Consider the following 13547-nt stretch of genomic DNA (forward strand, 5'->3'; position numbering starts at 1 on the left):
CTTCGTTCCCTTTCTTAAGATGATTAGCCCCGGGGTTCCTTGGGCTTCATCCAACCAGTGTGTATTTGTTATACACCTCAAGCATCGCTTCCCTCAACATGAGGGGCTGTGTGGACTTCCACATATTGTGGTTATCAGGTAGTAGGCTTCACCAGGCCTCTCTGATGGTGAGCTCCCACATACTGTGGTTGCCAGGTAGTAGGCCTCACCAGGCCTCCCTGGAGATTTAGCTCCCACATACTGTGCGTTTCCACTAAATAGCATATTGTGGTTTTCAGATAGTAGGCTTTACCAGGTCTCTCTGATGGCGAGCTCCCACATACTGTGGTTGTCAGGTAGTAGGCCTCACCAGGCCTCCCTGGAGTTTTAGCTCCCACATATTGTGCGTTTCCTCAAAAAAAAAAAGAGCTCCCACAGTTTGTGGTTGTCAGGTAGTAGGCCTCACCAGGCCTCCCTGGAGTCGAGTTCCATATTACTTCAGTTTCCACTGAGGTGGTTATCTGGTAACAGGTAGTAGGCCTCTAGGTAGGCTTCAACCAGTGTGTATTTGTAAGTATACACCTCAAGCACCGCCCCTCAAAATGGGGGGGGCTGTGTGGGCTATTCTCGTGGTATTTAGCAGCGCTCCCCTTTTCTGAAAGGGTCGCCTATGAGCATGCTGCTCGGAGCTCGGACTCCTCCTCTCATGGGAGACTGAATTCTCGTTTTTTCTTCAGAGCGCTCCAGTACTACATACAGTTTTGAGACGCACTGTGAGAGCAGACATCCTGCTGAGGCAGGGGCTGAGGCTCGGGAATGCCGCCTTCACACCAAGGTGTTGAAGCAGAGTTGGGAAGGTTGGCCAGATTTGGCTGGATTGTTTTTTGCGGCTCGAGAGCATCGCACTATCCCCTCTGGCTTCCTCTGACTCATCCAGCTCCATTGGGGCTGGACGCCATGGTACAGGTGTGGCCGAGGCTTCATCTGTACGTTCCGTCCTCCAATTGCTCTGCTCCCGGGCCATTCCATTTATGAGCTGCTCTATCAGAGTGCCACGAGAGCCCCTCCTTTGTGACAGGCAAGACTTGGTAATAGACAGTGCTAGGTTCTTAGCCGTATCCCTTTAAAGGAATCTTTTGTGATTCCAAGCCTTCAGCTCTACCCCGGGCTGAGGCCCCACAGGTAAGTTGGGTATGTAGCTTAGGCCTTTGGCCATAAGGGATAATGTCACGGACAGCAGTCGAACCGTCCCAGGGGCGACTCCCGGTGAGTTGGTAGAGTTGGTACTTAGTGTTTGCCATGTTTCTGGCCTGCACTCCCCTCAGCATGGCGGCGTGGGTATACTGTTCCCCATAGTGTCCCTTCAGAGGACGCAGTTCGAAGTTCCCTTGACAGGGAACGTCTCAGGTTACGAATGTAACCGTGGTTCCCTGAGAGGGAACGAGACACTGCGTCCTCTAGCTCCCTGCCATGCTTCGGACGCAAGCTTCACGAAGAAGATAAGTGACGGGTCCTACGGGCGCGTATTTATAGTCGCGCCGGTAGCGACGTCAGAGCGTGTCGCTGGCCAACATGTTGGCGTTTTTCAAAGTATGCTTCAGACACGGGTCACGACGAGGTGTTCCCCATAGTGTCCCTTCAGAGGACGCAGTGTCTCGTTCCCTCTCAGGGAACCACGGTTACATTCGTAACCTGAGACGTTATTTTTGTTTTCTTTGACACAGAAATTATACTTGTAGCTTTGTAAAATTACCATTGGACCACTGATGTCACATGGATTGTTTTAACAATCTCCTTGCTATATTTCGGAGCCTTGATCGTGTAAAGCCGCAGTCATACTAGACTTTGAGCATGAGAAACTGCTTCTTTTTTTATGCAAAATTGCTTTGCATGCTGTAGCCGTCGTGTTATGACATCTTGCTGTGCAGCGTCTTTATAAAACCTTAAATTCAACACATAAATTATAATACATTTAAAATATAAAAACATACAATCTATTCCCCTTTCCTTCAGCACTGCAGTTTTAAATTTATGTTCTTTTAATTCAGATAGGAGGTCATGCTGTGACGTATCGGCACGGTATCGTGATGTGAATTCACAGGCCAGAGTTCACCAAGTTTGAACTTTGGAATGCAGTGAAATGCAAAAGTTTTCACATGGGTTTGTGTTTCTGGTCTGATGCATTCACATGTGTTGACCTCCCCTTAAGGATCCTTGCTGTAAGTCTGTATCTTAATTTGTGTTCTGAAGATAAACGAAGGTCTTATAGGTTTGGAATGACATGAGGGTGAGTAACTATCCCTTTAACCCTTGTGCGCTCCTCATTTGGGAGTCAATATTTTTTATTCTTCAGTAAAATCAATCTAATATAATTTTGCTCAATATTTTTTTATGTTTAGAGAAATTTATGTTACTAAATAATACTTACAAAATAATTTAGATAATTTTTCCCATTGAAAATAGTACGTTTTTTTTGGGGGGGGGGGGGGGGGGCAATTTTTCAATAATTTTCAATTAATGCAGTATTTCAGATTAAAATAGAGACTAGCCCTTTAAAATCCAATTTTTGAAGGCAGAATAGCATCTCATAGTGAGAGCAAAAAAATAAAAATCTGTAATTTCATGGCATAACCACAAGATTCCTGTATAGGAGTGTAGTATAGAGAGGCTTGTTAACTCCCTTGCTGTTTTTATACTTAATTGTTTACTTTTATAAGGTTGTGGACTTAAATGTATATTAAGGCATTCTCAAAAACTACTTTTTGTCAAGGTTTATAGTTTTTGTTGTTTTAAAATGTTATTACTACATTCACACCTTAGCACAGAAAGCATTTTGTTACACAAAACATAACATTTTCCAAAATAACCAAAAGTAACAGGAATGCTTAATCGGAAGTTAATCCTTCTGGGTCTGATGTGATTTTAACCTCTTGTTTCAGTCTTCTGACTCATTTTGGCTATACGGTTATAGCCATTCCAATTCATTTTTAAGAATTCAAAATGTAAAATTCTCCAGTCAAAAATGACTGAAGACTGCACATTAACTAGCTTTACAGAGTTGGTCATGATGTTTCACAGCTCAACCAAGAAATGTTGGTAAAGCCTGATGACGTGATAAATTTGAAGAAGTGGTATAAAGTCATGAACTTTAGAGAAGAAATCATTTGCCAGAATAACTGAGAACAGAATCATAACACTGTGAGTAATGATTACTTATTTAGAGCTATTTATATGATTTTTAAACATTTTATGTACTTAAAGTAATGCTAAAATAGCATTTATTTGGTTGCATATTTTATATCATAATTCACCTTTGCTGATCGTATATTAATTTCTAAAAGTTTCTAATCTGACACAACACTTTAAATATAATTCATGATTTTACATTGACCAATATGTGATATTAGCAGGATAAACCGGACACTTCCACTCCAATCACAGGAATGGAGGATTCTCATAATATTTTGAGAAGTTGGATGAGAGTGATTTCTCAGGTCTTCTTCTACCTGACCTTGATCCTCGGTGTTCCTGGAAATTCATTTGTCATGTATGTTGCTGGATTGAAGATGAAGAAGACTGTTAATACAGTAGGGTTTCTCAATCTAGCGATTGCTGACCTCTTGTGCTGCCTTTCCACTCTTTACTATGTGACCAAGAGTACTATTGGCTACTGGCCTTACGGACCCATAATGTGCAAGATTTTCCCCTTCGTTATGTTCGTCAGCAGGTTTGCCAGCGTTTTCACACTGAGCTTGATTAGTCTGGATCGGTTTACTCGGGTGATCACACCGGTTTGGGCTCAGAATCATCGCAGCTTGTTCATCGCACGACTGTCCTGTGCAACAATTTGGATACTGGCTTCAATTCTCAGTCTGCCTTTTATGATGTTAAGAGAGACTTACACAGAAAATAATAAAACACAGTGCCGGCCATATCTACCTAATAAAGAACATTCTGAATTGTATGGAAGGCTAAGCATCATCAGATTTGTGATTGGCTTTTTAGTTCCTCTCATATGCATCACAACATGTTACGGATTCATCACACACAAGTTAGGCAGGAGTCATTTTCACTCTGGACGAGCGTTTTGCATTATTTTGGCTGTAATCGTGGCCTTTTTTCTGTGCTGGTTGCCGTATCACATATTGCGTTTTATAAACATATTCGGAGATAAATCAAGTCGCCCGGTGGCTTTGGCAGTGAATATGTTGGCCATCTCTTTGGCGTATTTCAACAGCTGTCTGAACCCCATTCTGTATGTTTTCATGGGGCAGGATTTTAAGAGCAATGTTAAACTTTCTCTAAGACGTGTTTTTGAAAGAGTTTTCACTGAGGAGGGAACACAAGCCTCACGATCCACACAGCCTCAACACACACACTCAGTGTAGTGAAGATATCAACTCATTTATACTATATATACTGTATATGAGTTTTCTGATTGATTTGTATTACTATTTTAATAATGTTGTAATTTCATAATTGTAAATTCATCAACTCGAAGTCAGCAAGTCATCTAACTCTTATCCATGATTCCTGTTGTTTTCTGTATTGTTTATATATTCTAAATGATTTGTGATGAACTTTTGTGAAAGTTTAAAACCAGCATAATATAATACTATGCTATAGTGTCTTCTTTTGTTTGCTGTGAGCTTAGATACATTTTGTAATATTTCACTAATAATGGCTTGTGGTGTCTATGCCAAATTCGTGAAGAAAAATAAAATTATTATATAAATAATTTAAAGCTTAGATTTGTGGATAAAACTAATGCTGATGATACAACTCTGGGCAATGTTGCCATCTATAAGGCAACTAGGTGAGACACAGGGCTCATAACTGATCTAAAATATCCAGATAGAAATATTACCCATTCTCAAGGTTTAAAAAATAAATAAATAAATAAAAGTAGCACAGCAAAATTGCTCAGAAAGTTGCCCCGTGTATCATCAGCTTAAAACATATTTTAATTTTTTTCATATTGCAGTGCTTCGGTCATTTTATAATTTTCCTGTTATGTTTTTTTTCTCACTTTTGTGTTGTATAAACTTACAAATTGCAAGCAAAGTGTGCTTTCTTATAAACAGTTTTTTGCATTTAAAGTGCAAAACCAATAAAATGTTCAATTGAATGTTCATCGTGAAGATTGCTCATTATTAGTGCAAATAGTTGCAAACAACAGTTCTCTGGGTCAAGTAGCAAAAGCATAATGGTTTCATTTCTAAATTTCCTTAAATAAGAAAGATTAGAATAAATTCTAATCGTAATATATATATATATATATATATATATATATATATATATATATATATATATATATATATATATATATATATATATATATATATATATGCTCTGATATGCTTTAAAAGTAAAAAAATTGTAAAAAAAAAAAAAAAAAAACAGTTACATCTTTACACACAACTTACTCTTTTTTTTTTTCTTGCAACATTCTGTACATGCTTAAAAATAAAGCTTTTTTATTGGCATCAATGGTTTCATTAAGAATTGTAAACAATGCAACCTTTCAAATGTAGAACAGGTTCTTTATAGGTCAAAAAAATTTCTTCAAAATGGTTCTATTAGGAACTGTCAAATGAAAGGATCTTTCAGGAATCAAAAATGGTTCTGCTGTGGCTTCACTGCAAAAACATCATTTTGGAAACTTTATTTTTAAGAGTGCACTCAAGCAATATACAATATATATTGTTTCCCAGCTCTGCTAAATACTCCCAGCAACTGGTAAATACTAAAAGTTCATGTGCACTGAGCTGAGAACTGCCCGCTGATTGTTCTAGTTTTGTCTGTGAAGAATGTGGTAATCATCAGCTGTTAAAGAGGTGGTGGAGGGAAACGGAGGAGAGAACTGAATCGCTTTTTTTGAAGAGATTACATGTCTGAAGCACTGTTTATCTTGTTGTAGAAGTTTGAAGATTTGCCAGTATGGTCTTCAGCAGAGAAAGATGAAAGCAAAGACTGATACGTACTGCAAGCCATCCAATTCAGAGGGGGCTAAAAACTGGCCACAAACTGTAGTGTAAGTTGGCCGCTGTGTCAGATAGTAGTGGGCGACACTGCAAAATTTGGTATCGATCCGATACCCATTAAATATAGGGTCAGTATCACCAATACCGATACGATACTTAAAAAAAAAAAAAAAACTTATGTAGGGGAGTGCAATATGTCATTATTTCTGAGGTGGATGAATGATAAATGTAGGCAATATTTTTTTTTTATGTATTGAAGTCCACAAAATTATTAGTTATTAGGCACTGTAAAAAAAATTGTTTGAATTATTTAAATGTTTTGATTGTCCACCGGTTCCCGCCTCCTTCTTCCCGATGAATACGAAGGTTTTATCATTACACTGTGCAATTACATTCCCTGAGCCCCCCTTCTGAATGTGCGATCAGCTTCACTCATTCACTTTTTTTTTTTTTGAGTATATATTTCTTTTTATTTATTTTTTAAATGCTAAGAGCATACAAAATCAATGCCAGGGGTAAAATTAAAATATCGATTGAAATACAGTGTTTGCATCGATGCTATCGATATTTAGATTGATCCGCCCACCCCTAGTGTCAGAAAATGTATTGTTTTTAAGCCTTTCGCACGTACAATCACACAGGTGTAATCAGTCTAGGCTGGTCTCTGGAGGCTGGAGCGTACGATCAAGTGCATCACATGATCAACTGCTAAATTCAAATGCCAGAGACAGGCGCGCTCAGAGCTGTCATATCACAACTTTTCAGTGTTTTCAACCACATACTGTTTATTTTAGGTTTCAAACATATAAATTCACATAAGTACTAAAAAAAAATACATTTAGAGTTTGTAAAATACACACTGATGTCTATGGAAGAGGTAATAATAATAATCCTTTCCATTATAATTCGACACGTTTTATTCATATCAGATACACATTGTGTAAGTAACTTCAATGTTTACTCTATTCTATTCCCAGTTCACCAGCCACTTACTTTGAAGTATTTGGGGAGAAGTGGATGAATTCACGTGTTGTAAACGGAGGTTTGTAAATCTAACAGATCCGATTTTCTGAACTGCGTCTGCGGCACAAACACGGTGGCGCCCATCGCGCATACAGCTCAACTAACGTGATCGTTATAAAGGTGTTTAAACCACAATATACTTCCACTTGCATGTATTTGACATTCGGAATCAGATATTTCATGCCATAGCTAACACATTTGTGAATATTCTGAATAAAAAAAGAAAAAATTACATGAAAGCAGATCATCATTCATTCAGCGCTGTTGCAGCTGCGGTGTGTCACGTGACAAGCAATGACGCGTCACCATGCAAACACATGGTATTCCACTTTGCCTCCTGCCTGGCAGCTCCATGTCCAACATTCTCCTACCAATATACTCACTCTCCCTCCTCTGAACATCTCCAAACCATCTTAATCTGGCCTCCCTAACTTTGTCCCCCAAACGTCAAACATGAACTGTCCCTCTGATGTACTCGTTCCTAATCCTGTCCAATCTTGTCACTCCCAAAGAGAACCTCAACATTTTCAGCTCTGCTACCTCTAGCTCTGATTCCGGTCTCTTCCTCAGTGCCACGGTCTCATAACCATACAGCATAGCTGGTCTCACCACGGTCCTCTACACCTTCCCCTTGATTCTTGCTGATATTTTCCTATCACACAGAACTCCCGACACCTTTCCCCACCCATTCCAACCTGCCTGCACTTACTTTACCTCTTTCGCACACTCTCCATTACTCTAGACTGTTGACCCAAAGTATTTAAAGTCCTGTACTTCTTCACCTCTTCACCCTGTAACCTTACGGTTCCACTTCCCTCCCTTTCATTCACACACATGTACTCAGTCTTAGTATGACTGACTTTCATTCCTCTTCTCTCCAGTGCAAACCTCCACCTCTCCAGGTTTTCCTCCACCTGCTCCCCCTACAGATCACAATGTCATCTGCAAAAATCATTCAATCTTCTCTTGGCACCCTGTCATACGCTTTCTCCAAGTCTACAAACACAAAGTGCAACTCCCTCTGACCATCCCTATAATTCTCCATCAAAATTCTCAGAGCAAAAATTGCATCTGTTGTGCTCTTTCTGGGCATGAAGCCATACTGCTGCTCACAAAGTTCCACTACCTTCCTTAACCTAGCTTCCACTACTCTTTCCCATAGCTTCATTGTATGGCTCATCAACTTTATCCCCCTATAGTTGCTGCAACTAAGTCAGGAAGGAGGACAACTACAAAAAAAAAAAAAAAAAAAATCAATCTTAATACACATAATACAAAGCGAGCATTGGGCAATTCACCACAATAAAATAGAGTAACAATAGTCCTGCTAGTCCTGCAACACAAAAGCTTATTGAAAGTACCTTGAGTTGAGCATTTACATCAACAAATACTTTAATCCAATCAAATATCTCTAAAATAACTGAATCTATAAAAAGAGGAATTAAAACCAACTGGATGGTTCTCCTTTAAGAGACCTAGAAAACAAATCTTTATGCAAACCACATTTTCTTCAAAATGTTTATAAGACAACTCAATTCTTAGTGTCTATAATTATACACTCACATCATTCATTAAAGGGACACTAAGTAGGAATTACTCCCATCTAGTGGTGAAATTGTATTTTGCATTCAAACTAATTTTGCTCTCCAGCGCCTCGCTTTTTCAAATGCGCGTTGCATCTACGGTAGGCGATATGTACCAAAAAGCTTTGACGGGATGTCTTCTAATAGCACTTCGTCGAGTTTTCCTTCAGGTGAACAGGTGTGTTATTTCAAACAAACTGAAACATGACCATAAACAAACGAATGTTACAGTATGAATTACTGACTGTGGAAAACATGAAATATTGTAATTAGTAGTTATGTCTTCTTTATTTGTTATATTTTCTGAATTATATGCATTGTTAGATATAAAAAAAAATATTGTAATATAGATTGTAACACTGACTTACCTGTCGAGAAGAAAACTGGCCACTTCAGCGTCTCTTTTGAAATCTTTATCAAGCATTAGCTCTTTCCACCTAGAAAAAGCTTCCCTGACATTAACTCTTGTTTTCTGTAATCTACGGTCACGTTTCCTTTTACGTTCTATTTTTGACTGTTTTGGCGACGATATTTTCTTCTCCTGTGGCGCGGCATATGTATGGTCCATAATAAGAATGCAATCCAGACTTTTAAACTTGCCGGTGCAGTTTCAAGCGCCTCTCACTGCTCTGCACCTGCGTTTCTGGCTCTGACCGAAAACGCATTGTGGAAACGAGTTGGCTTAGTACTTTTTGTCCCTCTCTGCTATTATAGTTTTGCAAGATGGCGGAACTACATGGAAGCCTCCGTCGACCTACCCGTCCCATGTATATAAAGATAATAAATTCTTCATTTACGAGGATTAGTTTAAACATTGGCATAGGTATTTGTACACCATTGAGGGCATATTTATGAATAAAAATATTGATTTTAGATAATAAAAATACCTAAAAAGTTACTTATTGTCCCTTTAATTCTGAAGACTGTGTTACCAGGCCAATCACCAGTTATACAAGCGGGATCCTGAAACAAAATAAAACAACTTCTCTTTACACCACATAATTCACTACCTTCCTCAAAATAAAAACCCATAATTTAAAATACTTCCTAACATCCTTTAATTAAATTGAAATTACCTAACACACAAACTACATATGCAACAAAACATATTAGCTCAACTGAAAACTGCTCTCGATTTAAATTCAACAATATCACCATTAAATCAGTTGAGCACAATTTACCTGATCTTAGGACATGCTTGTTTGTACCGTCAATATATGAGCGAGATGGAACTCTATTTACTTTACTACTTTGACTATTTATAGCAGGTGCAGATGTAATTAAGCTACCCCACAGACTTATGGGAAGTGTAGTCCAGAACTCCTTCATCACCCCGTTACAGTCCTCAGATCCGATGTATCTTTTGATTTGCACCATTTTCTCTTTGGAGTTTGGACCGATGCTCATAGATAACATCAGATAACCAGGGGTTTGCAGTGGTGTAAAGTAACTAAGAAAAAATACTTTGTTACAATACTTAAGTATTTTTTGGGAGTATCTGTACTTTACTTGAGCTTTTATCCTTCAGTCAACTTTTACTTTTACTCCACTACATTTCCTCGTTTAAATGTATATGTAAGGTCCAGGCACTCGGCCCAAGGAAGGTATCCGTTGCTGGATGAAGGTTTCCTGCGTGTTCAGTCTTTCAGTGCGTAGAGTTATTCAATTTAGGTTAAACTCAAATCTGACTCATTTTTATTATTTAATCTGACTCAAATTCATTATTTAATCTGACTCCATTTTATTATCTAATCTGACTTCATTTTAGTATGACCCCGAATTTAGGTTGAAAGGCAAATTGGTTGTTTTTCGGCCTCTAATCATTATTGTTATTCTAATTTAATTCTTTACTTTATTTTACTCGTTCATTAGGAAACTATGTCGCTCAGGGTGCCCCACGATGGCCGTTCTTCTACATGTACCCCACGATCACAAACTCGGCAGTCTAAACAGTAGCCAGAGATTATGACTAATAGTCCCCCTCAGTTACCCATGTACAACTTAATTAAAGCTCAAACAATAATCAGTGGTTATGCTAGCACTACACTGAAAAAAGTGATTTTGGAGAGTTGTAAATATAATCTGTGGAAACCATATAAAATGATTATGAACATGATTATTGCAGCCAGCCAACGAATTCTAAAGTAATGGGTAAATTCTACATATGTTACCCATTCATCAACAGTAAGAAACATCACATAGAAAAATGCATTAAAATATACTCGATGGCGCCGCGCATGGCTGCTTCAGTGCTTGGCTCTCCAGTGTTTGTACTGTTTTTGTTCGTTTTTCCTGTTTTTTGTTTAACAAACACTATCAGTTTCACCAGGGATGAACTGCTGAACATTCGGCAGAACACACCACAAGATCTTTTACCAGATTTAAATTATTCAGACGTTTTACTGAACGTTGTTATCTGAGGAGAGGCGGCGCTGATCAAGCGCTTCAGGACGCGCAGACGGGGGAAGCGAGCGGGAGCGCTCGTCAGACTCAGGAAGCGCGGATTTCGAACGCCGTTGCCTAGCATCCATCTGGCAAATCTCCGCTCTCTACCTAACAAAACAGACAAACTCCTTTTGCTCTCTCGGACAAATAAGGATTTCTCTCACTCTGCTGCTCTGTGTTTCACGGAAACCTGGCTGAATGACGCCATACCGGACAGCGCGCTCCATCTGCCGGGCTTTCAGCTGTTCAGAGCGGATCGCGAATCAGAGTCTACTCTGAAATCGCGCGGCGGCGGGACATGCTTTTACATCAATGAGCGATGGTGTAGAGATGTAACTGTGTTAAAGAAGATGTGCTGTCCTGATCTAGAAATGCAGTTTGTCAACTGCAAGCCGTTCTATTCGCCGCGGGAGTTTCATTCGTTCATTCTGGTTAGTGTTTACATCCATCCGCAAGCGCACGTGAGCTCAGCTTTACAGAAACTCGCTGATCAGATCACAGAGACAGAACAACAACACCCGGACTCTGTTTTAATCATTCTTGGGGACTTTAATAAAGCCAATCTTTCCCGTGAACTGCCAAAATACAGACAGCATGTTACATGTCCCACCAGAGACAGTAATATATTGGATCACTGCTACACCACAATAAAGGACGCATATCACTCTGTTCCACGAGCTGCTTTGGGAAATTCTGATCACTGTCTGATTCATCTTATACCATCCTACAAACAGAAACTTAAATCTGCTAAACTTGTAGTAAGGACTGTGAAGAGATGGACCAGCGAAACGGAGCAGGATTTACAATCTTGTTTTGACCTCACTGATTGGAGTGTTTTTGAAGCTGCTACCACCGATCTGGACGAACTCACAGAGACTGTAACATCCTATATTAGTTTCTGTGAGGATGTTTGCATTCCTACCAGGACTTATTTAACATTCAACAACGATAAGCCATGGTTTACAGTAAAACTCAGACATCTTCGTCAGGCCAAAGAGGATGCCTACAGAAAAGGGGACAGGGTCTTGTACAATCAGGCCAGGAACACACTGAACAAAGAGATCAGAGCGGCTAAAAAGACGCTAAAAAGTTGGAAGACCAGTTTTCTTCCAACGACTCAACTTCAGTTTGGAGAGGACTGAGGGCCATCACAAACTACAAGACACCATCCCCTTGCACTGAGGCTAATCAACGGCTTGCTAACGACCTGAATGAGTTTTATTGCAGATTTGAAACCCCCAACACCCATTCTGACCATCTCCCTGCACAACCATAAACACCTCCTGCAATCCCCCGTTCCACACCTACTGCTCTTCAAATCTGTGAAGATGATGTGCGCCAGGTCTTCAAGAAGAACAAAAGAAGAAAAGCACCAGGCCCAGATGGTGTTACACCAGCCTGTCTGAAAATCTGTGCTGACCAGCTGGCCCCCATCTTTTCACAGATCTTCAACAGATCCCTGGAGTTGTGTGAAGTACCTTCCTGCTTCAAACGCTCCACCATCATCCCCATCCCAAAGAAACCCAAGATAACAGGACTTAACGACTACAGGCCTGTGGCTCTAACATCTGTCGTCATGAAGTCGTTTGAAAAACTGGTTCTGGGTTATCTGAAGGACATCACTGGACCCTTACTGGACCCCCTGCAGTTTGCTTACCGAGCAAACAGGTCCGTGGATGATGCAATCAACATAGGATTGCACTTCATCCTGCAACATCTGGACAAAACAGGGACTTATGTGAGGATCCTGTTTGTGGACTTTAGTTCGGCTTTCAACACCATCATCCCAACAACCCTCCAGACCAAACTGACCCAGCTCTCTGTTCCTAGCTCTATCTGTCGGTGGATCACCAGCTTTCTGACAGACAGGCAACAGTTAGTGAGACTGGGGAAATTCACATCAAACAGCTGCTCCACCAACACTGGCGCCCCTCAGGGATGTGTTCTCTCCCCTCTGCTCTTCTCCCTTTACACCAACGACTGCACCTCTAAAGACCCCTCTGTCAAGCTCCTGAAGTTTGCAGATGACACTACAGTCATCGGCCTCATCCAGGACGGTGATGAGTCTGCTTACAGACAAGAGGTTGAGCAGCTGGCTGTCTGGTGCAGTCTTAACAACCTGGAGCTGAACACGCTCAAAACAGTGGAGGTGATCGTGGACTTTAGGAGAAACCCACCTGCACTTTCGCCACTCACCATCATGAACAGCCCTGTGACTGTAGTGGAGTCATTCAGATTCCTGGGAACCACCATCTCTCAGGACCTGAAGTGGGACAATCACATTGACTCCATTGTAAAAAAGGCCCAACAAAGGTTGTATTTCCTTCGCCAGCTGAGGAAGTTTAACTTGCCACAGGAGCTGCTGAAACAGTTCTACTCAGCCGTCATTGAGTCTGTACTGTGTACTTCTATAACTGTCTGGTTTGGCTCAGCAACAAAATCGGACATCAGAAGACTCCAGAGAACTGTTCGGATTGCTGAAAGGATTATTGGTGCTCCCCTGCCCACCCTTCAAGAACTGTATACATCCAGA

The 13547-nt window shown here is 40.3% G+C and overlaps 2 protein-coding genes across 2 annotated transcripts in view; one reads left to right on the forward strand and one right to left on the reverse strand.

The window, feature by feature from the left end:
• Positions 1 to 13547, reverse strand: part of LOC113072981 (C3a anaphylatoxin chemotactic receptor-like) — a 198771-nt gene that overhangs the window by 143341 nt on the left and 41883 nt on the right. The gene's annotated exons all lie outside the window — the stretch shown is intronic.
• LOC113072983 (C3a anaphylatoxin chemotactic receptor-like) lies at positions 3456 to 4367 on the forward strand. Its single transcript, XM_026245863.1, has one exon. It carries the CDS (start codon positions 3456 to 3458, stop codon positions 4365 to 4367), a length of 912 nt encoding a protein of 303 aa, XP_026101648.1.

This window comes from Carassius auratus, unplaced genomic scaffold (assembly GCF_003368295.1).
Source record: "Carassius auratus strain Wakin unplaced genomic scaffold, ASM336829v1 scaf_tig00011176, whole genome shotgun sequence".
Classification (NCBI taxonomy): Eukaryota; Metazoa; Chordata; class Actinopteri; order Cypriniformes; family Cyprinidae; genus Carassius; species Carassius auratus.

Bases quoted from the DNA above. Each gene is read 5' to 3' on its own strand.
- LOC113072983 (XM_026245863.1), top strand. From the start codon at position 3,456: ATGAGAGTGATTTCTCAGGTCTTCTTCTACCTGACCTTGATCCTCGGT.